The sequence below is a fragment of the Anopheles arabiensis genome, chromosome 3, assembly GCF_016920715.1.
Source record: "Anopheles arabiensis isolate DONGOLA chromosome 3, AaraD3, whole genome shotgun sequence".
NCBI lineage: Eukaryota > Metazoa > Arthropoda > Insecta > Diptera > Culicidae > Anopheles > Anopheles arabiensis.
In genome coordinates this window covers 66184445-66210036 of record NC_053518.1, presented here as the reverse complement: position 1 = coordinate 66210036, position 25592 = coordinate 66184445, and the positions used below count along the sequence as shown (strand labels likewise).

The following is a 25592-nucleotide window of genomic DNA, read 5'->3' as shown; positions in this document are numbered from 1 at the left end:
GAAAGTGGCTGAATAATAATCAAGAAATTATTGTCACCGTGTGTTTACAAAAGCTCTTTCGAACCCATCGAACCCTTCTAACTCCAATCCCGCAAGTGACGGAAAGCTCATCCATCGAGATCCATCGTAAATGAAATCTTGCGATAGAGCATATTAAAAACGGACCATACTTCAAAAGCTCCCGTTCCTGGAAATTGAACCAACTTGTCGCTTTTAAACCCGAACCAACCACATGGATCATTCATTTTCACAGCGAACCAGAACATTCTACTTCTTTCACGAACGAAAGGGTTGTGGTGGTGTCTCTTACTACCAAGCTCACACATAATTCCATCCGCCTTTTTGTCACTTTCCTATCGTAAACCTTCTCAGAAATGTGTTTGCTCGCGTACACTCGTGTCCGTAGCGGCACTACTAATCTCGGTTTTTGATTCAACCACATGCACAAAACCGCGCCACGCCGTCAGGCAAAAGTTCAATCCAAGGGCCGTACGATGCACCGTACATATCTGTCGGGCTTAATTAAAGGGCGCATCCGGACGGTGTGACAGCTCCGTGCTGGTGGTGATGATGGTGGGACCGCTTTTCGGAAGGATTAATTTCCGTCATCCAGGGCAGGCACATAACGCATCGCAGATGGAGACGTGCGATAGCCTGCGGCGCAAACGCATGCATATCCCATGAGATTAGTTCGTAGGTTGAATCAAATGCAAAAGCCTTTCCTTCCTTCAGCAGCCTTGCAGTGCGTTCTAGAAGTCTAGACTACTATTTCTGGGTACCGAATGAATACATGCTAGATTAATGGGAATATCATCACGTCATAACGCGGCAGCGTGCCTTCGTGCCGAGTCAGACGTCAATGCTTACCGTGCACATGATGTTGCTGCTAGTCCATGGGAGTCTATTATTTCGCAACGCAACATTACGGGGACTTTGGACGGGACATTGTATGGCAAGATAACGAGAGGCTCTCTGCAGATCATCTGCAACATCAGTTTCGCCTCTCTGCTCGTTGTGATAAACATGGATTATCGGGACGGTAGATTTCGAAAACAATGTAAGTAAATAATGTTGCTGATTACATCTCGCATCACTGTAGGTCCAACCCGACCTCCCACCCTGAAGAACACCAACTGACCAGAACAGCTAACACACGCTGTGCTGCCCCGTCACACTGGGTAATTCCAGATGCGCTGGAATGCGGACACCTACTGGGGCTAGGTCCGCGTTTCTGCATCAGAAGATTCGAGTGCAGGAAATGAAGCTCGTTTTACTTACGCTCAAATAATGTACTCCTGCTCTCAAAATCAACCCCAGATACAGGCCTTCGGGCCCTACAGAACTTTCCAACCATCCATCGATATGGACGTTCGTCCAGAATTTCAGCCAGAAGGTACGTATTAAAAAATTAACCCAAATATTGCCCAAATCGCTACAAGCAAAAACTGCCGAATGAATCTACTTTCTCCAATCAGCAGTGCATCATGTTCTACCATTTTTGCTCCGCTTCCACTCAAATAAACAGACCATCCATAAGGCTGAAAGCTCAGTCGAGGATTTTCGTAAATTACCCACACATTACCTCACCCGGGTTTAATTTGGCTGTTGGGGTCTTTGCTTCGGTTTGGCTTTATTTTGGGCTCGTTATTGTTATTGCTTTTGCGAAAGGTTATTATTCGCGGAAGTGTTTTCATCAGGTTAATTGATTCACCCAACTCCCCAAGTGACCGATTGGCTGGAGGGCTTCTGTGTCGCTTTCCCACGTGGAATGGATTGGTGTGATGAGGGACAAATGTTGCTCATTCGCCCGAAAAACAAATGCAGCATTACTCACAACTCATCAACTCGCGGGTAGTTCACGGTGCCAGCGGGGGGTCAATTTATCACCTGTCCTTTACGTTGTCTTTTGTGCCCTTGTGGGCCCTGTGCGTGCTGAACTTTTCTGTTTGCCGTTTTGCAGAAGCAGCAACAAAACGAATGCGAGAAATAACGAGCAAAAATACAATTATGCCCACGACCATTGCACATGATAACTGGTAGACAGCAGCATTCACATCAAGTACCATTGTTTGGGGATTTTTTGGGGGGTGAGGGTGGAATGGAACGATGAAGTCAATCTCCAGTGGTCAGTTGGATTGTTGTCGCTCACAAATATTCCCCTGATCGGGCTGATCGTATTTCGACGAATTCTTCCCCATTCCGTTCAATGCCATTGAAGCAAAATAACATACAATCGGTCGGAATTTTCACCTATATCAAATTGATAAAGCCAATTTATTAATATGAAATCGATCAGAATTTTCGCCCCGATGAAATTGATATAGCCAATTTATCGATGCATTTCATTCCGATTGAGTGCACATATTTGATATTTCACAAATTGCCATGATGTACTGCACGGGTCATGAAAAATAGAGAATGTACTATGATCCATTAATTTGTGAATGGAGTTGATTTTAGACTACGATTTGATGCTTTAGTTTAGCACAAAAATTCTCCAAAAATATGTTATACCGAATATAATCCCGAAAGGCTGCACTTTGGTCCTTGTTCAAATTCAAACTACATTTCAATGGCAATGTTTGGAGAGAGTGAGCGAAGATGATAAGTATGGGATAGGTTGTCTCGTATGGGTCCAATCGTTTTAGTATATGTCCAATTTTAGTATATGTCCTGCCGAAGCAAGGACATATATGGGTCCAATAATAGTTCAGCAGGATATCGCAATCTCTTTGTTTGGATGGTATTGCGCCTAAAAGTAGGCTCAAGTATGTTCATTACAATTAAAGCAATTGAATCCGGTTCGAAGGACCATTAATGTGAATGCAGACTTCCATCTTAAAAATTGGCAGAGCTTATTATTGAAATGCACAGTAGATCTATCAACTAACTGTAAATTCAGTCGAAATACGATAGTTGAACTCTTTTTAGTTGGTATAATTTATATTTTCAATATTTTTCTGAAAACTTAATTCAAAAGCACACGTTTGTATGGAAAACCGGTTTCGTAAAACTCACCTAAATTTCATAATCTTTTAAGGCCAGTTATTTTGCATGGAAAAACGTGACAGACAGACAAACCTAACTCGCAGAATACGCACTGTAGCTAGACTCAAAACAAAAGTTCATTTCGTTTCGAATTTTTAACTATGCATTTTTGTTTATTTCTAAAGCTAAAAAATATTCGTTCTACCTTCCCGGCGGTTCCATGCATTACAATCAAAGCAACACACTTGCAAGCAGCTGTCGAAAACCATCGGCTCCCTTCTGCTCCCAACGGTACACACAATAATGTCGCAAACATCAATCCCACCCGAAGCCGACGAACAACGCTCCAGCTCAGCCATTTCGCTCCTAAACGAAGCCCTCGTATGGTCACTGGCACCGACCGAAGCGTACCAACCCGCACCGATCGACATTACCGTGTGCCGTGCGGTACAACTCGAACTGGAGCCACTCCGGTGGAACAACTACGAATTGCTTCCGGCTAGCGTGAAGCTAACCAACACCGGCGAAACTGTCATTCTGAGTGCCCGTTGGGATAGTGAGCAATGTCCTTCACTGGAGGGTGGCCCACTGGAAGGGCGCTATCTTTTCTCGCAGCTTCATTTCCACTGGGGCCTAAGTGCGCTGGACGGTAGCGAGCATACCATCGATGGCTATCGGTTACCGCTCGAGCTGCACGTGATCCATTTTGCCGAACGGTTCGGTGACCAGGACACGGCCCAGGCCAGTCCGGGCGGTGTGCTGTGTTTGGTGTACTTCTTCAATTTGAAATCTAATCCAAATCGATTTGTTGAACCCGTCGTCGAAGCGTTGGAACGTATTCTACTGCCCGAATCGTACACAAAGCTCGAACCATTCCCACTGATTGACCTGTTCCACGCGTTCACGGACGAATACTTCCTTTATTGGGGCTGCACACGGAACGGACCGCAGGTAACGCCGCTGCTGTGGCTACTGTCACGCACCCAAGAGCCACTTGACTTTCGGCAGCTGAAACAGTTCAATCGCTTGCTCGATCGTCGCATGCGGCCCCGCTACAGCCTGCAGCCGTCGGATACGGCCCGCCCGTCGAAGGGAAGACATCTGTTCCACGTGAACCCGCGCACACCAATGTCGGTCAGCACGCTCCGGATAGAGCCGCCGGAAAAGTTTGCCCAAACGCGGTGGCTTGTGGACCGGCAGCCGATTGATTGGAGCTCGCCGGACGCATGCCGCCAGTATGTACGGCTGGTACGTGAGGAGTTGGCAAAGAAAAAGCAACCCCCGGTCGAGGATGACGAAGTGCAGTGTCTGGAAGGTGGGTCGAACAGGAGCAGTGAGTATTAGATTACAAGTGCTAGAGCACACTCGAAATTAATCAAAGCCAGGAACGTCGACCATCACGGTGCTCGAAATGTATGCCCTGAGGCGATGTTTGATAAGCGCATACGAGATTCGTCAGGATAAATTAAAACATGTGCGGTGTGTTTTTGTGCCAATCCCTTCAACTAGTTGCCAAAAAGCTTTTGCTGGTGCATCAATGCATTACTGGTTGAATTCTAGCTACCAGTAAAGTGCTAAAAGTGCGGAGATGTTGACCTATCATCAGTAATTAAACGCCAAATGAGTAACTCTTTAGATCTTCACAACTGCTCTCCGGAATAATGCGCCTGCTCGCAAAATCGACTGATAGTAGCTATCTTATCCACTGGAACGACTTATCTTATCCGATAAATTAATAAAATGCTGAGTACTTGGGCTGATCAAATTCATTGCGGGATTTTAATTAAGTTGCTTAGTTCTGTCCATACTCAATATCCAATAATCGAAGGTGAGGTATTGGTAGGTACGTAGATGTGAAACGATTTAATTGAATCTAAATTACTTGCATTTCTATAATTCTAGCCTTATATTACAGGCAGACCTCGATTTAGATAGAGCATTTAGTAAAGACCATGATGGCCTTTTACTGTTGTTAAACACATTGAAGAATATTTGCTTTTGAATCATTGTTTGACAGTTTATATATGTTAATAACATTTGGCTGTTATGTTTTATTCAGTGTTTTCATGTGCGTAAACATCATTATTCTTTCATGTTTTTCTTGCAATTTTGTTATTTTAAAGTATGTTTGATGTTTGTTAATTGATAATTAATTTGTTCAATCTTTTAATTTTGTCTTTATATATCTTTCTTATCTAATCTAATCTCTTTTAAGATCATAATTATTTTTGATTTAAAAAAGGAAATTTTGTATAACTAATTTATGTTATCTTTACTATTACCGCCTAGTCTATTTTTAAGCTTTTCGTTCAATATTTATTTAATTTATCAATTCATTTTATTAAATTTAAGCTTTACAATCTGATATGTTAAGCTTTTCCTTTTAATTAATATATTAAAAATATTGTTAAAAAATATGCTAATGAGTAGGTTACAATTTCATGTGTTAAGCTTCTTCTTAATTCGGTTATTTAAAATACTGTAATAAACTAAGTTTACAATTTGATATGTTATACTTTCTTCATTTAATTTAATCTTCCTTTAATTCATTTATTTAAAATACTATAAAAAATAAACTAATGAGTAGAAGAATTATTTATGAGAACGCAAGCGATGTTTTTTTCTTCCTTTCTTTTTTATTTTACTTTACACAATTTTAGTTTTAAAGGGTGGTAACTTTGTTATTTGTCTTTATATCTATATCTTTTTAATATAAGCCAAATTTCTTCAATTCATATGCAATTTAGATCTTTTATTTTTTGTTTAAGCCTTTTCCCCCTTAGTCTGTTTTATAAAACGATTTATTTAAATATTTGAGAATTACTACAATACTTTTACTTTTACAATACTTTTTCACATGGCACTACAACAGCCCATTAAAGGAACTGGTCTGCCTCAAATGTTTTCTTATTAACCATCATTACTATAACCGCGTACCCGAGTATCTTTTGCTCATTCTTTTTTTATTAACTTTTCATTCGAGAATCGAATTGATCCAACATTTTCAGATTGCCTGGAAAAACATGTTTTCAAACTGTTGTAACAAATTTAGAAATTTTTAATTTTTTTTAATGTACTTTAAAAAATAAAATAAACTTTTACCGCTTACCTTTATAACCACCTACATACACATGTAATACATACAATAACAGATGTTGGTTTCAGTTTAGTCGTTAATTTTGTAATGATATGTATAGCAATGCGTGTACTTATATTTATAGAATCTATTCCAAAAGTTTTCTGGCTCTAAATATTCTTCTAAACCCATATAGATTGAAATGATTGCCCTGACAATCGAGACGATATGGCGGTCTATTGGTGTCAGTTTAACGATTTATTGTGCATTAAATTTACGTACCTATGAGCTAGACATAATTAATCTATAACATAAAAAGAAGTATTGTTGTTTTTGCTACATAAAATAAGTTAAATAAGACATTTTTTCACCAATATCCGGGAAGGTGGTCATAAAGATGAGAGTACATTTTAGGTCATAGAAACTTAGAAGTTTAATACAAATAAGCAACATTTTTATTTATACTTCCTGTTCCTCTACTATATCATTAGAATAAACCAATTCAAATGGTGTTGAGCAGATTGCCCCAAACCGACATTTAAAAATGTAATTAAAATCCATCTGATAAGCCATTTTTGAACACATAATATCTCAACCGCTTATGTAAGACTCTTACATAGCCAACGGGCATAATCAATGTTAAGGTTGGAAAAGCACTCTCACTCACCACACCACAAGCTAACCTTGCCCCATTGAATTATCGGTAGCATAATGCATGTGCGTGTGTGTGTTACCATTTCATTCCAACATCACGAATTCCGGCCAAGGTGGTCCTTACTTACTTACCCTTTTCCTTCACATTTCTTTAGAACTTTTCTCCCAACCTGTCTCACACACGCACACGTCACCTTCGATCAGCGTTTCGCGTCCCGTTTTTATTTTCTTCGCTAATCCCGATAACAGGCCCTTGAATGGTTGAAAATCGAGCAAATCCCCTTCACCAAGGAGGAGGAGAAGGTTTTTGCTAAAAGGCGAAATAAATTCCAAATCTGACATTTCAGCTTCATTTGGCGTTGCGGCGTTCCGATACGGAATTTATAAAGCATCCCGAACGATCGCTCCTATTACGCTGCAAACACGGCGTAATACGCCTGCCTTGCGTTCCCTTTTCATCCATCTCAGGTGCGTGTGATTAGGGCGAGGAAGACGATGAGGGTAAAAAAAAAGAAGAACAAGAACAGAATCCCTTTCATAGCGAACCCCACAAACCAAAACCAAAACCAAGCAGAAGAACGTGTTGGCAAAAGTGCATCTCGCCACTCTTTGGCGGAGTGTTTTGCGCCCGGATTTGAAGCAACCGGCTGAAGTTCAAGGTAATGGATTAAGATATCGTTACACGCGCGGCCACGATGCCTTCAGCTTTTCGCATGTTTCGCTCGGGCTGCTGTCGCTTCCAATGAATGGCAGATGTTTGGACGGTGGATGAATGCAATCCGATGCTGCTGCTGCAGCTGGTGCAACGGTGCACGCGGGGTTGCATCAATCTGTCTTTCCGACTCGTTCCCGGCCGGCAATGGACTACTTTTTGGCCCTTGCCGCGAGCACACCTTTAATAGCGAGCAAATGTGAACGATTAAAAGCTACAAATCCACTGTTAAGTTCAATGCTCTTATACTGGCCGACCGAAGGGAACGACGGCTGGTCAAGGCACTCGCGCTCTCGATTGCGGAAAAGGTTCGGCATGCCATCGGGAGACGCATAATTTGTTCAAATTGATTGATTTTTAATGAAATGAGACATCCAAAATATTCAGACAGTCGTTTGAAACATCCGCAACGATGGAAGATCGCAGCTATAATCGAATTGAAGGGCTTTTCCACAGTTCGTTGGTTGCTTTGGAAGCTCTTCCGCTTCATTAGCGATTCGAGTGAATTTAATTACCATAAATTGTATGGATGGATCTGATATCCTTTTACAGTTCTGTTTTATTTAATTTTTATTATGCGTAACAAAGTTGCATTAATGCATGGTCAATTTCAATCGAAAAGAGCACAAAGAGCGGTTTAATTTTGATGAAGATTTTTTTAAATCTAATACACAAATTGCGTACATTTGATTCACCGATTCTCCTTTTAATCTCCTTTCTTGTAAGGTATGCAATCGGCATTACAAAACGGGCTTAAGTTTAACAATAAAGGAGATACATATTCCTTTTTTTCTTCTCTTGTTAGTTACTCCACACGTCACAACAAAAGGTTTTACGCTCAAATTAGCTCAAATAGTTTCTTGAGCGTAGATGTCAGCTTCGATTCACTCTTTTTGGCATTTGGATTTCAAACATTTGCCAAGTTAAGATATATTCGCCTCGATGTATGCAATACGTACAACAAAATACTATTAGTGATTTTATACCTACAAAAAGGCCTCTATTGTTGTATAACTTTTTGGTAGCCGTAGTTTTTATTTCACATATTGATGTTTTTGCTATCACATACAACTTAAGGCGTACACAAAAAATAAGCTCTTCTGGATTCTACTTTACCGCCCTAAAGCCAGCCAAATTAATTTCCTAATCCACCGGCTCATAAACATCCTTTTTGAATGAGCTCCCTGCTAAGCTATAGACGACTATAGCCCGTTTTATTACATACCGGGCACATGGCAAAACATGGCTCGGACACAGCAGAGAACAACCACAATCATACACAAAACACAAAGAAAAGGCTTATCGCATGCGCTAGAAGCAAGGAGCTTTACTTTCGGTAAGCATTCTTTCATCTTTCAGCACGAGCCCAAACTCGTGTGGCTGTGGTTTTGTGCAGCTCCGAGCTAGCACCAGCACACAATAGAAGCAAGACACAACACCGCAGCACTTTTGCATAGTTGTTTGAAAGATGCTGGTGTGACGAAACAAAACGAAAGCTCGCTTTTCTTATCGCCAGACGCACGGAACGTCGCGTCGGTTATTGTGTACATGTGAATTTAATTCCACAAAAGCGTCCATTCAACAAGATGCATCGTTTCGGGTAAGCGAGCTACCGTGAAGATAAATTTAGAAGACATAAAAAGGGTATTTACAAACCCTTCATTATTTTATTATTATTTAAAAACACAGCCAGGAACCAACGGGAACCCACAACCCGTTACTATGGGAAAGGTTTCTTAGGTTCTCCTTAAATCCAGCTCACTGAAAACAAGGTAAATAGCAGCAAAGCCGCTAGGTTCTGTAACAGTATCTCTATAAAAAAATGGCCGCCCAAGGAAAACTCCTCCATTTCCTCCGTTAACCGGGTATCTGTATCTAAATCCAGACGCGTCAATTCTAGATGATAAGAAAAAAAGGATGCCTTATGCTGTCCCCGTACCCGCTGCGGGCAAATGCCGTAAGAAGATAAGCATCACATTTAAATGATGGGGGAGCCTCCTTCTCCTTCTGTTGCTTCGATTCGGATCTGGGCGACCATTATTTACACAAGCGCGTGTGTCCACGGACGGACCTTTTATCAGATCGTGCCACAAACTCCCCGTTTCCGAAGCCGATTATCAATGTACAGTTTGAGCGACGACGTAACGGATTGATCTCGATTCTTGGCCACGATTTGCGCTTATCTCCCTTGCCCTTGCTGGACCGGATAAGGGGAATATCCCCACCCCCAAAGGGAGCCTCAAGGTTCTCGTTCAGCGCTTCTAATTATTGATATTAAATTTCACTGAAAGTAGTGCTGGATGGTACTTAAACATAGGCTTTACACAGTACTAAAACACAGTTCTTCTCCCGGGGAAGATCCGCAACTGCTACTCAATGCACAGGATGAAATTGGACATCAAAAAGCCATCGCTAAGCGTGGAGGGGCACCTTTCTCGGATTTCTCGAACCGGCCTTACAGCCTTACAACATAAGCATAAGAACAAACAGGCCAATTAGTAGCTCGATAATGGTGCCACCATTCAGGCCGGTTCCGCACACGCGCTCACGCTAACCGCTGATTAATAATTTCGAACCAATGTTATCAATTCAATCATGTCAATAGCGATTATCAGCAGCGTGGCGTCGATTGGGCCATTAAAAATTAAACACACACACACACACACGTTCGCTATGTACTACCGGTTTCTTCATGGTGGGGAGAGGGTAGGACAGGTTTTCCCTTCCCGATTACTTAAGCTAAAGGACGATTGGCTCCCAGCAATGGTTGAGAGGTGTTGAGCTGAGCGAAGAGTTCTTAGCCACGGTGTAACCTTGACGGTGTAACCACCGGCCAGCACAAATCGCAAGGGATGTACTTTTCAATCGATGTTAACGATCGTTCGATTGGATGATGATTTAATTTGTATTTGCCGGTGCAGACCGGTGCATGATTACTACCCGGGCCGTCCTGGCCGGAACGGGGCTGGAGCGATGAAAGTCCGATCGTGTGCGCATTTAATTCGCGCTGGGATACGATCGATTGAGTCATTGGAGGTAATTATGATAGGCCCATCAATGCGCTGGCTAAGAGTTCCCAGCAAAAAAGCAAACCCATTCATCAATCGTTTGATCCTTGTGAGTTTGATTATGATTGAGGAGTTTGATTCTGATGGAAGAAGGACACTTCCTTCGGCAGGCAGGCGAAACGAAACCGAACGACCAACATCGATTCGTATTACCGACCGCAAGGGGTAATAACCATATAACGAGCCAATTGTTTGGCTGTCGATGAATGTGTTATTGCATTTTAATGATATAGCCCTCCGCGTGACCCGGCACGGGATGATCTACTACACTACACACTACTGCCCGTGCAATGGGAGAGCTACGAAGCTGCCCACCCGCGTGAGAGCGACCTGGTGAAGATCAGCCGATCTTGCATATTCCGTGTGGCAAGCGAGTGGAACCCGATAATAGTAATAACACCCAATGGGAGTTACAGTTCGGTTCAGATTCAATCCCACAGTGAGTAATGCTTCAGCATCTTCCCCCATTCTGCTTGCCAACATAATGTCAAGGTTACCGCATAGAGTCGCATACCCGTTCTCATCTACCGCCACAGGATGGCATCTACAAAATCTATTGCCGTGGCGAAAGGTGACGACCATTTGTTCGTTTCTCTCTTGATGTCTAGGGGGGCCTTTGAGCCGTTTGGAGCATCGCATCAATCATAACAATATTGTTATGTTTGCTACAATATACTGCTGTTCTGGACGGAGGTGCGGAACCCAACGGAATATGTTGCCAAAGCCGATCGATCGAAAGCAGTTAGACCTAACCTTCGCATGCAGTACGTTCTTGAGGAATTGAACACATATTAATCCTCTTTTTGCATGCTGCTGCTGCTGATTAGATGTTTCATTACCTCATCCCCTGAGGGCTTGTAATGAGAAACTGGGCTGGCTCAGGCTAATGGTAACATATATTCAACTTAGTGAAGGTGTTAACGGCTTGATAGATATCGTTCATGTCAGGGTTGTTCTCATGCTGTGCTAACTGATTATTTCACACATTTTGTATCATTTTGTAGTGAAAGTTCTATCGTACTGGAGAAAGGTTTATCTAGATTTTCTTTGAACATGGAACTTTTTCCATTGTTCTGTGTGATCTATTAACTTCGTTTTCCGCTATCTAGATGAACTATTCTGTAGCAGATCCCATGCAGCGCCTTCACTAGTAACATTCTTTGAAGCGATGAATTACATCATTACTAAGTTTTCATCCGCAATCAAACCACACCAACTATTCATGAGTTCGTATGAGCCTTGCGGCAATCATTTGTTTGTCTTTAATATAATAGCTTCCTTATCAAATAGCACGTTATCATTTCACGTAATACAACATGTGCATCAAACCATTCTGAAACGAACCACACAGAGAATCAAACCATTCTGAAACGGCAATGGTATTTTAGTACAGAACTGTGCAATAATATTATTATCTTTGCTTGTAAATATCTAGTGCTATCGAGTGTAATTAAAATTTCAAATAAATTTACTCATCAAAGTTATAAAAAATCACTAGGAACAAAATGTACATCCTTTCTCGGGTTCACACTACAGGTCTATCTAGTGTGATGATAAGATCAGTAAAACGAGAAAACATGTTGATTTTGTTTCCAGAGTTTTAATAATCGTAAGTAACATCTGGTTGAAACACCTTTACTTAACAAAATCACCCAGTTTGTAGAAAAATATATATTAACTTTAATGGCGAAATACTCAAACGAAGGAATTACATTACGTTTTATATCATCCACGTTAGATCTTTCAAGTTGTTCTAAATCGTGATATTTCGTGTGCTTCAGTTATTGATTTTCAAAAACTAAACACATTAAGTAAATCATTGCGTCCACTGGTCTATCCCACCCAGCCAAGATATGTGATAGGCTTGAATCGATCATAGCAATTAAATGACATGTAAGAAAACAGAGAAACATCACTAAAATAGAATTATAAAGGGACTTTGTGGATTTGATCACTTGATCATGTCAGCTCTAGAGCCTAGTAAGATCACTATAAAGCTTCCGCAGTTTGGTATGGCACCATCTGGAAGGTCCTCTCAGACTAACGCCATCCAAATTTCTGTAGTGCATCTTTTGCTAGAACCTTGATTTCTTGGGTTCGAATCCTTACGTTTGACAATAGATGAATGCATTCATCATATTTCAAGTCTTCATAAATAAACTAACTAGCTAACAGCTAACTAACAGCCGGGGTCGGTCTTGTGGTACAGTCGTCAACATGAACGAATCAATGACATGCCCGTCATGGGTTCAAGCCCCGAATAGATCGTGCCCCCATACATAGAACTGACTATCCTGCTATGGGTAAATCCATAAGTCACTGAAAGGGAAGCCCACTTGTGGAACAGGCAGGATTTGACCGATGACGGATGTTTTACCAAAGAAGAAGAAGAAGTATAATAATAATAATAATAATAATAATAATAATAATAATAATAATAATAATAATAATAATAATAATAGTAATAATAATAATAATAATAATAATAATAATAATAATAATAATAATAATAATAATAATAATAATAATAATAATAATAATAATAATAGTAATAATAATAATAATAATAATAATAATAATAATAATAATAATAATAATAATAATAATAATAATAATAATAATAGTAATAATAATAATAATAATAATAATAATAATAAGAAGAAGAAGAAGAAGAAGAAGAAGAAGAAGAAGAAGAAGAAGAAGAAGAAGAAGAAGAAGAAGAAGAAGAAGAAGAAGAAGAAGAAGAAGAAGAAGAAGAAGAAGAAGAAGAAGAAGAAGAAGAAGAAGAAGAAGAAGAAGAAGAACTAGCAGCCATTGATGTTCAATTAAGCAGACCGTACTGATATCAATTGTTTATCATAGTCCCACGATATATGGTTTAACCTTCCGGAAAACACATTAAACAGTGCATTTTATATGGCTTCCAGTGGTACAGTCGTCAAATGGTACGACTTACTAACGTGGCCGTCATGGGTTCAAGCCTCAAATGGACCGTCCCCCTGTCCCCCGACTATCCGGCTGCGTGGTGCTGAAATTGTCTCGAAAGCCTATATAGGCCGGGCATGTATGCGACCAACAAGAAGAGCTGCGTTTATGTTACACTTTTACTGCACTGCAAACGCCTGTTTCAAACCCATGTTCGAAAATCATCACGTGGAAACCGCGAACAGACAACACCCGACCATCGGTGCAACACTTCAACCCACCGGTAATAAACAGGTCCACCCGAACTGTCATCGCCAGCCATCAAATGTTTACGAACTTCACCCACTCTCTTTCTCTCGCTCTGTCTCACTCAGGCAGTAGATTTTGCTCACCCATCAGTGCAACCAGAAGAATAATAAAGTTTCCGAATTTTCTAATCTAATCACCATTCGTATCCCCGTGTTCCGTGTGTGAAGCGACGGCCGTTGCCTATTTGTGTGTCTCCGTACCCGTACTCGTGACACAATCAAACACCAACAGTGCTCTAGTATGCTCGTGCACCGTGCGAGGAAAAAACACTTTGTCAAGGGAACCTAATATACAAGGCCTGCGTTTTTTCGTCCAAGAAGGAGAGAGGTTCTGGTGGTCTTTTGTGTCCTCTCCCCCCACCTCTTTGTGTCACCCACTCTTATGTGTTTTTGTGTTACGCGAAAATCGTGTGGTGAGCGCGTGCTGGTACGGCCGCTTTGTAAGTGCATTTAATGTGTGCGGGCTGAATCATCGTTTCGATACCCATTCCAAAGCCGCCAACACTGGCCACCGCTAAAGCCGGGCAGCAAACGTGAGCACGGTGAAGCAAAAGTGTTTTTCCTTCACCAACTCGCCCCGCCTCCCACCGTCTTCGGCGCAGATCTTACACGCACCACCAGCGGGGTTCTTATTCAATCGAAAGCTGTTACCCGCAAGAATCGTTGCGTCTCCCCTGTCTCCGCCACCTGTGATTTGCAAGCGAGCGTGCGTGCGTGCGAGCCAACGGGAGTGAGTGGGACAGAGACAGGCAGCAGTGAAACCCCCCGTAAGAGAAAAAGAGAAGCATCACGAGCCTTTAAAGCAAAAAAGAAGGAAAGGGAAATTTGGTCTCTTGTGTTTTTTTGTAATCACAGCTCCACGAAGAATACGTCCATTACCGAGAAAAAAAATTGTACCGCAAAACAAAAGGGTCAAACCACACACACACAGGCCTTTTGCTGCTGGACATTTTAGCCTTAAAAAGTGTAACGCAACGGAAAACAGAGAACAAAACACACAAACACACGCAGGCAGAAAACAACAACACCGCATCAAAATGATTCCCAATAAAACGAACTGATATACGGCTGCTTGCAGCTCGTGCGGAAGAGGGAGTGTGTGAGAAGGGTGAGGTGTAGTCGAGCGGGAGAAGAGTGCTAAAGAGGAGGAGGAGAGCGAAAGAGAGAGAGCAAGCGGGCGGTGTGTGTTTTTGGTGTGTTTTGTTTTGATCGTTCGACGGGGTGCGTGTGTGTGTCTGTGGAGCGGTTTTTTCCCCTTCTTCGTTTTGTTCGGTGTGTTTGGTGTGACTGCTGTCCCCCCGAAAATACCGGTGTCTCTTCTGCTGCTGCTGTTGCTGTTGTGCGGTCAAATTCCAGTTTTGTGGCGTACGCCGCATCATCATCGACTTCCCTTCCCCCCGCCATTTGAACCTGTATTTTCTTGACGCGGCCGGAGAGTCGCCGCCTATTTGGGTGACCGTGAAAAAGGGCTGATCCAAGCGTGCCGGCCCATCAGAAACGCACACACATACTTCCGCGAATTTGCTGCGTATTTGAAAGCGAGTGAGCGAGAGCGAGCGATTCTGTGTGCGTTTCCAGACAGAGGCAAGGAGCGAAAGAGCGCGAGAGAGAAATACACGGGAAAACGTGTGCATCCGGCATCCGATACATGGCTAGTTCTATGAACAGCAGGAACCGCATTCGTCGTCGACTGGCTGCGATATCCTTTCTGTCCAACATCTCGCTGGACGGTACCCACCGGGACACGAAGCTCGGCCCGCTGCACGGAGGCGGATTGGGAGGAGGAGGCGGAGGAGGAGGTGCTGGCACTTCACTGGCAGGAGGCAGAGCGGTACCAACGGCGGTCGGCGGTTGCCATACCAGTGCGGCACTAGCGCTGAACAACAATGATCTGGACGGGGGCGGCGGCGTCGGCGGCGTCAACGAGGAGCCGGGCGACGACGGGCTCGATGGGCCCGGGATGGGCCCGGGTACTGTGGCCGGCGTGAGCGGACCGGCGCAGCGGGCACGGGCCAGAACCGGAACGTTTAGCAAAAGCCCCGAACGGTACGCCGGCAAGCGGATCGACAGCGAGGGCAACATGGTGGTGAGCAACGGGTCCTCCGCCAAGGGGACGCCGCTCAAGGATCGGTAAGCAATCTTGATGTGGGGAGCTGGGTGAGGAGGAGGGGAGGGGGAATAATTTCCTGTGAAAAGGATTATTTTTCACACTTTTAACTCAAAATTTAAATTATGGTCTTTTTGTTCGACTCATCTTATCAATAATTTTCATCTTATGGTGCCGTGACTAGGAGCACTACTTTATATTGCTATCGTCATCACCATCATAACAATTTTGGAATCGATTTTAATAATATTGATTTAAACTCCATTTCTGGTGGTATTTTGAATCATATTTTGAATTTCTCCTTCGTTTTTAATGGTTTTAAAATGAAAAGAGTCCCAAAAGAAGGCACGTAATTTAATATTATTTTCTAATAGAGCAAGAGAATATTCACAGTGATTGGTTATTGGCCATCTGTTTGGAACATTACTTCCTTAAAACACTAATTTTCATACTTCTATGAAGTTTAGTGCAGCCTTGCATGTTTAGCAAATCCACAGTGACCTTTTCAAGCACTTTATAATATTTAATTTGGACGCTAAATCGAGTCACTGGAAGGAAATAGAGCAAAAGAAAGTTTTCTATGAACAAGAAGCTAATTTCTCCTTTACAAGGCAGGGGAAAATCAATACAAATAAGCACTCCAGAAATTTTAGAACTCACTGGGGAGCTCTGGTCAATCAAAGAATGAGAGCAACAGGATCGATCAGTTCCCAAACACTTCTGAAAATGCTACTACAGTCGTTGCCATCAAATGTTGGCTCTTAGGCATCTATTTTTGACTCTAACGCACATATTTTTGTAAGGCATAAATTTTTGTCTCTTTTAGGAATCATGACAATTTAACAGGGTATTTAATTTGACAATTTTAATTTTACATCACATGAACAATACAAAAATCGTGTAATTTAATTGTTTTTTTGACAAAAAATAATGATTATTTTTAATTCTAAAGCAATTCTTTACACCTGAAAATACAAGCCAGTATTTTTTTACACCTTCAAAACTTCCAAAATAGGCATAACAAATGTTACATTTTAAATTCTATCAATGGAATTATTCACAGTTAATTTCGGAATACACATTTTCAGAAATAACGTTAAATATTTTAAATAAAGCGATTGACTCACAGTTCAAAATTGATGCCTTGGAGATAAACATTGATGCCTTTGAGACAAAAATAGGTGATTTAGGTGCAAAATTTAGCTGCAACGACTGTAAAATCAGAATTTAAAAAATCAAAATGACTCATAAAAGTATATTGAAAAAAAAAACAGTAGCCCAATTACTATATCGGGATTATTGTTTTAGAAAATGTTATCTAAAGAGTTTTTAGCTTTATTTCAGTCAACTCCGAAGAAAGAATTTGACATTCTTAGTATAATTGCCTCCCCCCAAAACGATTACATCACACAATCTTGACGACAACAACAACAAAAAACCGCCGAAGGAACGTGAACCATCCACGCTGTAGTCACGTGAAGATCGTACGCCTCAAAATGCCGCCTCGCGGCTAACAACCACGGAATCATGTTTCCCGTTCAAATAGAAACAGAAGCAGAGTAGCATTTTATGCTTGCTAATATTAAACTCTCCCATCGCGATCATTATTTAACCTTGAAGCACTATTTATATCGCGCGATATGGAAAAGAACGAACGGAAGGGAAAGATATAGAAACGCACACACATATAAGAACACTCCCTTCGCTTTCGTCTTAGGCTGGCTTCTCATCATCATCATCATCATCATCATTATTTTCTTCTTCTGATCGATAGCAGGCGACTTAGAATATTCCCGTTGCACTGCGAAAGTTAAAGACTTTTTGCCGTTTATTAGATTAACATAGGGCCATTGGGCCAAGAAAAACAGCCTCTGTCTCCTTATGTTTTGTTCGCTAATCTCTTGACCCTATTGCAAAATACCTGCGTGTGTGTGTGTGTACCGAACACGAACAAAGAACATTACGAAACAGACGCACAGAAGAAGGAGAGAAAAAACAAAAACAAATCCTACCAAGCCCAACAAAAAACGCACACCATCTGCCGTTGGATGCGAACTTGCTGCCTTCGTTCGTTTCGTGTTGGCAATTCTACACCGAAACCCGCTTGTCCACACAAACACACCCGACGAGTGCATCGGCGGCGGTTCTGGTGTGTTGTTATTGCTGGAAAAGGAAATGGAATGCGCTTTTGCTCCGGCCTCAAACGTAATACCGGCAAACCCAGCACCACCACCCATTGGGCAAGCCTTTTTCTCTTGTGGCGTTTGGGTTCTTGCCGAGGGGAAGATAGGATTACATGATCCGATTGCGCATATGATGGTGGTGGTGGTTGTGTGTGGTGCGTTTCTTTTGCACAAGGCGCACTCAGAGCAGCCAACCTGTTCCGCGTTCGTAAAGAAGCTAAAAATAGACACCGCTTCCAAGCGCAGATCCCATGCTGGAATGGGAATAAGTTTAAAGTATGTTTATCCGGTTTGTGGCCTTAGAAATGGGTATTATTTTCAAGGGTTTTTGTATTAATGATGTAACGCAAAAGGCGCTTAACGCTACAAGTTTGCATTATTTGAGGCGTAATTTGCAGGAATTTCAATTATAATGTTGCTAAGATGAATACAGAATTACCAAAAAGATCGAACAAAACAACCTTGACGACTCGCTTACAGCCGAAATGTTCTTCTCCTCCAAAAACGCATTCCACCCAACTGATTACGTGACCTACAGCACGTCGTTTCCAGTCTACAAAGCACTAATCCCTGTTTTGTTTTCATTCTCTCTCCCTCTCTTTCTTTCTCTAATGCAGTGAAAATTGGAATCCAAACGATGGCCGGCTGAATCACACCGCGGACAAGCGATCGCGGGCTAACTCCGCTACGCAGCGGCCGACGGGCGCCAAGCGATCGCTGCTGATGAACACGAGTGCGGGCGCAATCGTGACTGGCGGAAACGGCACAACCGGTGGTGGCGGTGGATCAGACGATCCCAACCACCGTCCCGTCGGCTGGCACACGAACAGCAGCACGGAAAGCTTGATCCAGGGCCGGCCGACCAAAACCGTTTTCATTAACGACCAGCAGCAGCAGCTGCCGCACGGTGGTGGTGCTGGCGCCGGTGGCGTTGGTGCGTATCAGCGCGAGGTGCGCTACTACAACCAGATGGATCTGCGGCGCCACCCGGGCGGCTTTCAGGAGGACCGGATCGTGCTGCTGGCGAAGAAGGCACCGTGCCACATCTTCTCGGTGCTGCCGTACTGCAAGGGCAAAGCGTCCCGCTCGGAGCTGCGCCGTGAGCGCCGGCGCCATCCTTCCGGGGCGCGCCCGCTATCCTCCATCAACGATGCACCGTTCGATGCGTTCCGGCTGCTCGGGATCGAGCGGGGCGGCGAGGTCGGGCAGGAGGTATCGTACGGGTATCTGCTGATCCCGTCGCGGGCCTACCACCGGGAGAAGAAGCACGCCAGCGCGGAAAAGTCGAACAAAAGTGCGTTCGAGATCACGAACTTTGCGTCGCTGGAGAATCATGCCGCGGCGCGGTACTATGACACGCTGAACCGGAACAGCGCGGCCAGCCCTTCGCAGGGCGGTGGTGGTGTTGCTGTCGCCTCGACCGGTACTGGGGCGGGCAGTGGTCCGTCCTCCGGGCTGCTGGACATCTCGAAGGAGTACGAGGATGGCTTCGCATCCATTACGGGGGTAAGGGAAAGGTGCCGAAACAGAATGAATGGACAAATGGAAGGTTAACTCCCGCCTCTTCTTTCGCAGATCCAGTACTCGGCCAACATACTGGACGATCCGGAGCTGATCGCGGGCAAGCATCGGACGCTGCTGACGTTCACCTCGTACGTCACGTCCGTCATCGATTACGTGCGCCCGTCCGAGCTGAAGAAGGAGCTGAACGATCAGTTCCGCGAGCGGTTCCCACAGATACAGCTGACGCTCAGCAAACTCCGCAGGTACGGTAACAACAACAACAACAACAACTCGACCATTACAAAAAGAGGTGCTTTTTTGTGCTGATGCCACTGTGCACTGTGTTTGTGTGACCAGTGGACGATGGGGTGGAATGAGAGAGAGATAAGAAATGGTGCTTCCTTGATGGACGCCATCATCACATGCCACCCCGCAGTTGTTGGTGCTTGGTTGGGTATGTATGTGTGTTTGCGTTGCTGTTTGTTTTGGTATTAGCTATCACAAAACAAACGGTACAGCTGGTGCTGATGGGTGCTGCTTCTGTTGCTTGTTGACAGACGACACCACACCCTCCCGTTGCCTTTGATTCGCGCCCTGAGGGTGACATTTCCTGTGAGTGTCCGATTGCCAGTGATCCCTCTCAGCTGCAATCCGGATGATATGCCCTGTTCCGTTGGGGGAGGGAAAACGGGGGGGAGCAAATGATCCCTCTTAAATCTGCCCTTATCAGCACATTCTTTACAGGCCTTCCTCTGTTTCAAGTGGTAAGCCAGTCAGGGGAACAGCAACAGTTTTGAGATGTAAAATCGATTGTTTTATGAATGTCCGTTCCAATTATTCAATTACAAAGCAATTTCGAGCATCTGAACATGATTTATTAGTGATGGGAGCTCGGAATCAGACCTACCTGATTCCGATTCCATGTTCGGAAACAATTCCGAAACCGATTGCGTTTCTGGAGTCGATTCCGTAGCCGATTCTGGAGTCGATTACAGAGCCGTTTATGGGGCCGGAATCAGCTCCGGAATAAGAACCGGCTCCAGAATCGGTTCCGGAATCGAAATCAGCCCCGGAATCAGAATTAGTTTCGGAATCGGAATCGACCTTAGAATCGCAATTTGCTCCGGAAAAGGAATCAGGATTGACTCCAGAAATGAGAATTAGCTCCGGAATGAGAATCAGTTCTTGAATTCAAATAAGAAGTTTCAGAAGCGAACTCAGTCCGGGAATCTCCATGAGAACGGATCGTTTACAATTAAATTTTGATTCTTTGTGGCTATAAATACTTAGCATCATTGGACCCGAACGCCGATTCTGATTTCGGATCCAATTTTGATTCCGGAAGCAATTTTAGAGCCGATTCCTATTCCGAAACCGATTCCGTAATCGATTCCGGAAACTGATTCCGGACCTACTACCCGGAAACTGATTCCAGAAAACTGCGGAGCTAGTCGGAATCGATTCCGACGAAAACTTCATTTTTCCCATCAGGCATTTTTACACAACAAATTGAATTTAAAAGGATTAATTTCATTAATTTTCTTATTACTGCATTGCGCAAGACGCACAGAAGCACCTGAAGACGGACGTTTTATTACTATAAGTTATTCATCCCTAACACCGGGTGCCATGCACACGTAAGATACCGTGGTAGTAGTACCCCCTTTTGCCTATCGTACGATGCTGTCGATATCTTATCGTGAGGATGACGGCGAAGCAGACATAATGGAGCAGTTTGCTTGTTTCATCGCTCCTCCGCAACCCTATGGCCCGTCACGTGTGCAATCAAAACCGTTATTTAAAATACATTTGCAAAACTCTTTTTTTGTTGTTGTCCTGTCCGTATTATGACGACATTTGATGAACGGTTTCCTTGCCCTTCCCCGGCCCATCTGGCTGTGATGGGTTGTAGCTTATCAGCCACCACCAGGCTCAGCACAAGATGCCGTTTGCTTGGCCTTTTAAATGGAGCTTTGTGTTTGTTTCACGATTGTATTGTTGTGGTCGTCGTGTGTGTGTGTGTGTGTGTATGTTTGTGGTTACACCTTAATCTTCTCTTATCAGCCGGAGCAGGGTAGGAGTAGGAGGAAGGTACACTTCTCGTCATCCAGACTGGTTTGCGAGCGGGGTGAACAAGGCCATCGTTACCGTTTTGATTTGCTGCTTCTTTAATTACCCTTTGGGAGATGGATGTGGACAGAAGAAGATGATGGGGTGTAAATCATTTGATAATCCCACTTTCTTCGTTAATCTTTTGTCTTCCTAGCAGTGGCCCTTGTTGGGTTGTCCGGGTGTTTTTGTACTCATTCATTTGTATGATTAAATTAAAATGTACGAATAAAACAGGAAAAACACGCTTTAAATTAGATTTTCAAGGGCAATCCGGGATGTTTTCGTTGTGGATTTGTTGTTTAATTTAAAAAGACGCAGAAAAAAACAATCTTCTTCCGACCAGCCGGCTGTTGTGGCTGTGTCCGTTCAACGAACCGCCCCGAAAAAGGGAACCAGTTGTAACCGGTGATAAGAAACAAAAAACCGAAGCATGCAAATTTCTCGCGATAGATGCTGCACGCGAAGACCAGTGACCGTCCTTGAAATAGTTACGAATTTACGAAGCACAACGCCTGTGCTGAAATCGCCTTCAATTCCGGTCGACGACACACAGACACATAATCAGCATAAAGATTAATCGAATTGCTGTCTGTCCTCCTCCTCCCTTTTCTACGGGCAGCATTAAACGCGAGATGAAGCGCATCAACAAGCTGGACAACCGTATCGACTTCCTGACCATCTCGCAGGCGTACGTGTACTTCGAGAAGCTGATCCTATCGAAGCTGGTGAACAAGGAAAATCGGAAACTGTGCGCCGGCGCCTGTCTGCTGCTGAGCGCGAAGCTGAACGACATCAAGGGAGAGGCGCTGAAGAGTTTGATTGAGGTAAGGGTTATTTAAATCCCTCGTCTTTCCCGTTTTTTTATTAAAATATTTTATCTTTCTCTCTACAAACACACACACACACTCTGGTAGAAAACCGAGAGCGTGTTTCGTCTGAACCGCAAGGAGCTGATCGCGTCGGAGTTTGCCGTGCTGGTCGCGCTCGAGTTCAGCCTGCACGTGTCGACGCAGGAGATCCATCCGCACTACCAGCGCCTGATCTACGAGTCCTAGGGGCCACGGGGGCCGAGGGCGGGGGGAGTGCGAGCGCCCCGCAACAACCCGGACCAGCCGCCGAACCATGTAACGCTGTGTCATATGCTGCAGGAGGCATTTATTGGGTGATTTTCTGTTTTTCCTTTTTCTTTCGTTTTGTTAAGGGGTTTTAATTTTGTTTTAGTTATTTTAAAGAGGTGTTTGTGTGTGTGGTTTCATCGTTTAAGGAGAGCGAGAAAAGAGCAAAAGAAGAGGAAAGGTGTTGCAAATTTTACGTTTTTATTAAACACAACAAAAGGCTGTTTATTACACAAGGGAGCGCGTTTCAATGGTGAAATAGTAGTATAGGAACGTTTTCGAAATTACAAACAGAACAAAAACACACACACATCATATAAAACGTATTACATGCAGTTTAATGCGCGTGCTATAGAGTATGATACATTTAGTGGTGTGAATTAAAAACACCACCAAACAGCAGCAAGCAAATGTACTTTAAAAGTAATAATTTCACTGCAGATTATGATAAGAATTATTAACACAGAAACAAAAAAAAAACAAACTTAACAGGTCTCTCTCCCTCGCTTCTCGCTCTTGTTCGCTCCTTTCTCCTCCTAGAAGTAGCGTAACTACTCGTAGCTTAACCAGAGGGAATTACTGTACTTACGGCTAAGTGATCTTTCCACCAATGTACTTTAACCTCGATTTTTCAGTTTTAACGATTTTTTCCATTATTTTATTTGCTCTTCCATCTTCATTTTTTTGGGAGGAAAAAAATACACTTTTTTGTTTGTTTCCACCCCTCGAAATGTCCTTTAAAAGAGACACACTCTTTCTCTCTCCCTCTCACTCTCCTCTTTATACCATATTAGGCGGGGCAATTATTAGCCTTCTTAAAGATGCTACCGGTACTGTGTAAAAAGCACCATTATCAAAAAAAAAACAACACAAAAACAAGGTGATGGAAATCGGTTTACAAAACCTGGCTATAACTATTATTACTAAAAAAAGAAACAATTGATATATGTATGGATACGATCTACACGCTCAAGTACTTCAGAAGGATTAACGTTACTTCTGTGTTAGTTTTTTTTTTTTTGCGTCTCGCAGTGTCTATTTTATTTTATTGCTTCGTTACACACATATTATAATCACTTATTTTATAAGTAATTTCGTTACGTTGAGTTTTAGTTTAAACAAAAAAAAACAAAACAAGGAACCGACAGTTGGGAAGGGAGACACGCGTAGAAAATAGGACATCAAAGTAGGTGCGCAGAAGCGTGTTTTTGTGCTGTTCATTTTTATATCTTCTTGTTGTCGTCAGCTCTGATAGTGAATAGTGTGATTGGGTATAAAAAAACTTGTAAACCAAAAAAAAAGAACATTTCTGCACCACCATCCTTTTCCTATATATATTACATTAATAAACGTGGTCTTGAACTTTAAACCGCTTCCCCGATTTCGCTTCCCCGATTTCGCTTCCCCGGCTCAACTTTTACATCCCGAACTGCCGGCACCCTTTGGCGTCATCACCTTCCCGAGATCCTTCAGCGAAACCGTGCCCGATCCGCGCTCTGCCGGCTGTGGCTGACTAGCGCACGGTTTCCACCCGACAAAGAAAATGATCTGGAACGTGGCCGACACGCCCTCCTCCTTGCGGGCGTACATGTCCCGGTAAATGGCGGCCGCCGCCATCAGCGTATCCCGCCCCACGTGCAGCGGTCGGTTGAACGCCGCATTGCTCTCCGCCATCCCCTGCAGGTCGAACATCAGCTCGTACATGGACGGATACCCGATCACCAGCTCGTCCGTGTCGATCGTCAGCATGGTGAAGCCGCCCCGGTTCAGCAGCATGCCCACGTCCCGGATCTGCGTGAAGGGGGAAACGTGCGGCGCGAGACCACCCCTTCGCTCCTGCTCCGCCAGCTGCAGGGCCGACCGCAGCTCGTACAGCGTGTCCCCACCGAACATGGCCCCGATAAACACGCCGTCCGGTTTGAGGGCACGATTCACCGCCCGAAAGCAGGCCGGCAGATCGTTGATCCAGTGCATGCTCAGGCTGGACACGACCAGATCGAGCGAATCCGGCTCGAACGCGAACCGCTCCTCGTCCATCTCGCGCACGCTAAAGTCCAGCCCGGGCGAACCCTTGATTTGGGCCAGCATTGCCGGGCTGAGGTCGATGGCGGTTAGCTTCTGGACCGTTTCGCCCAGCACGTGGTTGGTGACGTACCCACGGCCGGCACCGAGATCGACCGCATTCGTGAACTGGCGCTTGATGTCGAAGATGCGGTCGGCCAGCCGGTAGCCCACCTCCTCCTTGATGTAATCGTACAGCTCCACATCGTCCCTGCGAGGTAAGGAAAAAGTTATTAACCGTTTCTATTGTGTCGGTTCTAACTCGTACCGTTTGGCAGCTCGTTCCCGTTGCAGACGTTTCACATTGCGATCGAAAATATTTACAACCGGCGTGCAGTAGGATCGATGGTGCAATGTCGCAGAACCGGCATTCCGGACCATATTCCCTACCAGTGGGAACATTTTACATAACCGCATACTAACACCGGGCGGTCGCATGGCGTACCGGTTGCTTCGAGCAGTGAACTGTTTTGCTTAAAAACAATCCCTAAAGGTAAGATAACAATTATTACACTATTTTATCTCATTTTACTTAACAATAAAAAGCGACAAATTGGAAAAGAAGGTAGAATTAAGGGCCCTCCTTTCCGCGGTGATGTGTTGTTTGTGTTGCACAATTGTCAACAATCTAAACCCGCATGCACTGCGTGTTGTCCTAAGGACAAATTAAATGGACACTACAGGAGTAATAGTTTTGGTAAAATTTAAAGTTATAATATGAATAACATTGCCTGATATATAAAACTATTTTAACATTCTAAAAAAATGCCATAAACTAGC

General features: G+C 43.6%; 3 protein-coding genes across 3 annotated transcripts; 2 read left to right on the top strand and 1 right to left on the bottom strand.

The window, feature by feature from the left end:
* Positions 1-3211: 3211 nt before the first annotated feature.
* LOC120904342 (carbonic anhydrase 1-like) lies at positions 3212-4757 on the top strand. Its single transcript, XM_040314258.1, has one exon. The coding sequence runs from the start codon at positions 3292-3294 to the stop codon at positions 4330-4332; it is 1041 nt and encodes a 346-aa protein (XP_040170192.1). The 5' UTR covers positions 3212-3291; the 3' UTR covers positions 4333-4757.
* A 9024-nt stretch (positions 4758-13781) lies between these two features.
* On the top strand, positions 13782-23880 carry LOC120900352 (CDK5 and ABL1 enzyme substrate 1). The gene is made up of 5 exons (XM_040307215.1): positions 13782-15861; positions 18639-19527; positions 19597-19787; positions 22256-22460; positions 22551-23880. Exons 1-5 carry the CDS (start codon positions 15380-15382, stop codon positions 22689-22691), a joined length of 1908 nt encoding a protein of 635 aa, XP_040163149.1. The 5' UTR covers positions 13782-15379; the 3' UTR covers positions 22692-23880.
* Positions 23760-25440, bottom strand: LOC120900353 (arginine-hydroxylase NDUFAF5, mitochondrial). The gene is made up of 2 exons (XM_040307216.1): positions 25081-25440; positions 23760-25023 (listed from the first exon to the last, which is right to left on the bottom strand). Exons 1-2 carry the CDS (start codon positions 25248-25250, stop codon positions 24162-24164), a joined length of 1032 nt encoding a protein of 343 aa, XP_040163150.1. The 5' UTR covers positions 25251-25440; the 3' UTR covers positions 23760-24161.
* Between the last annotated feature and the right edge of the window lie 152 nt (positions 25441-25592).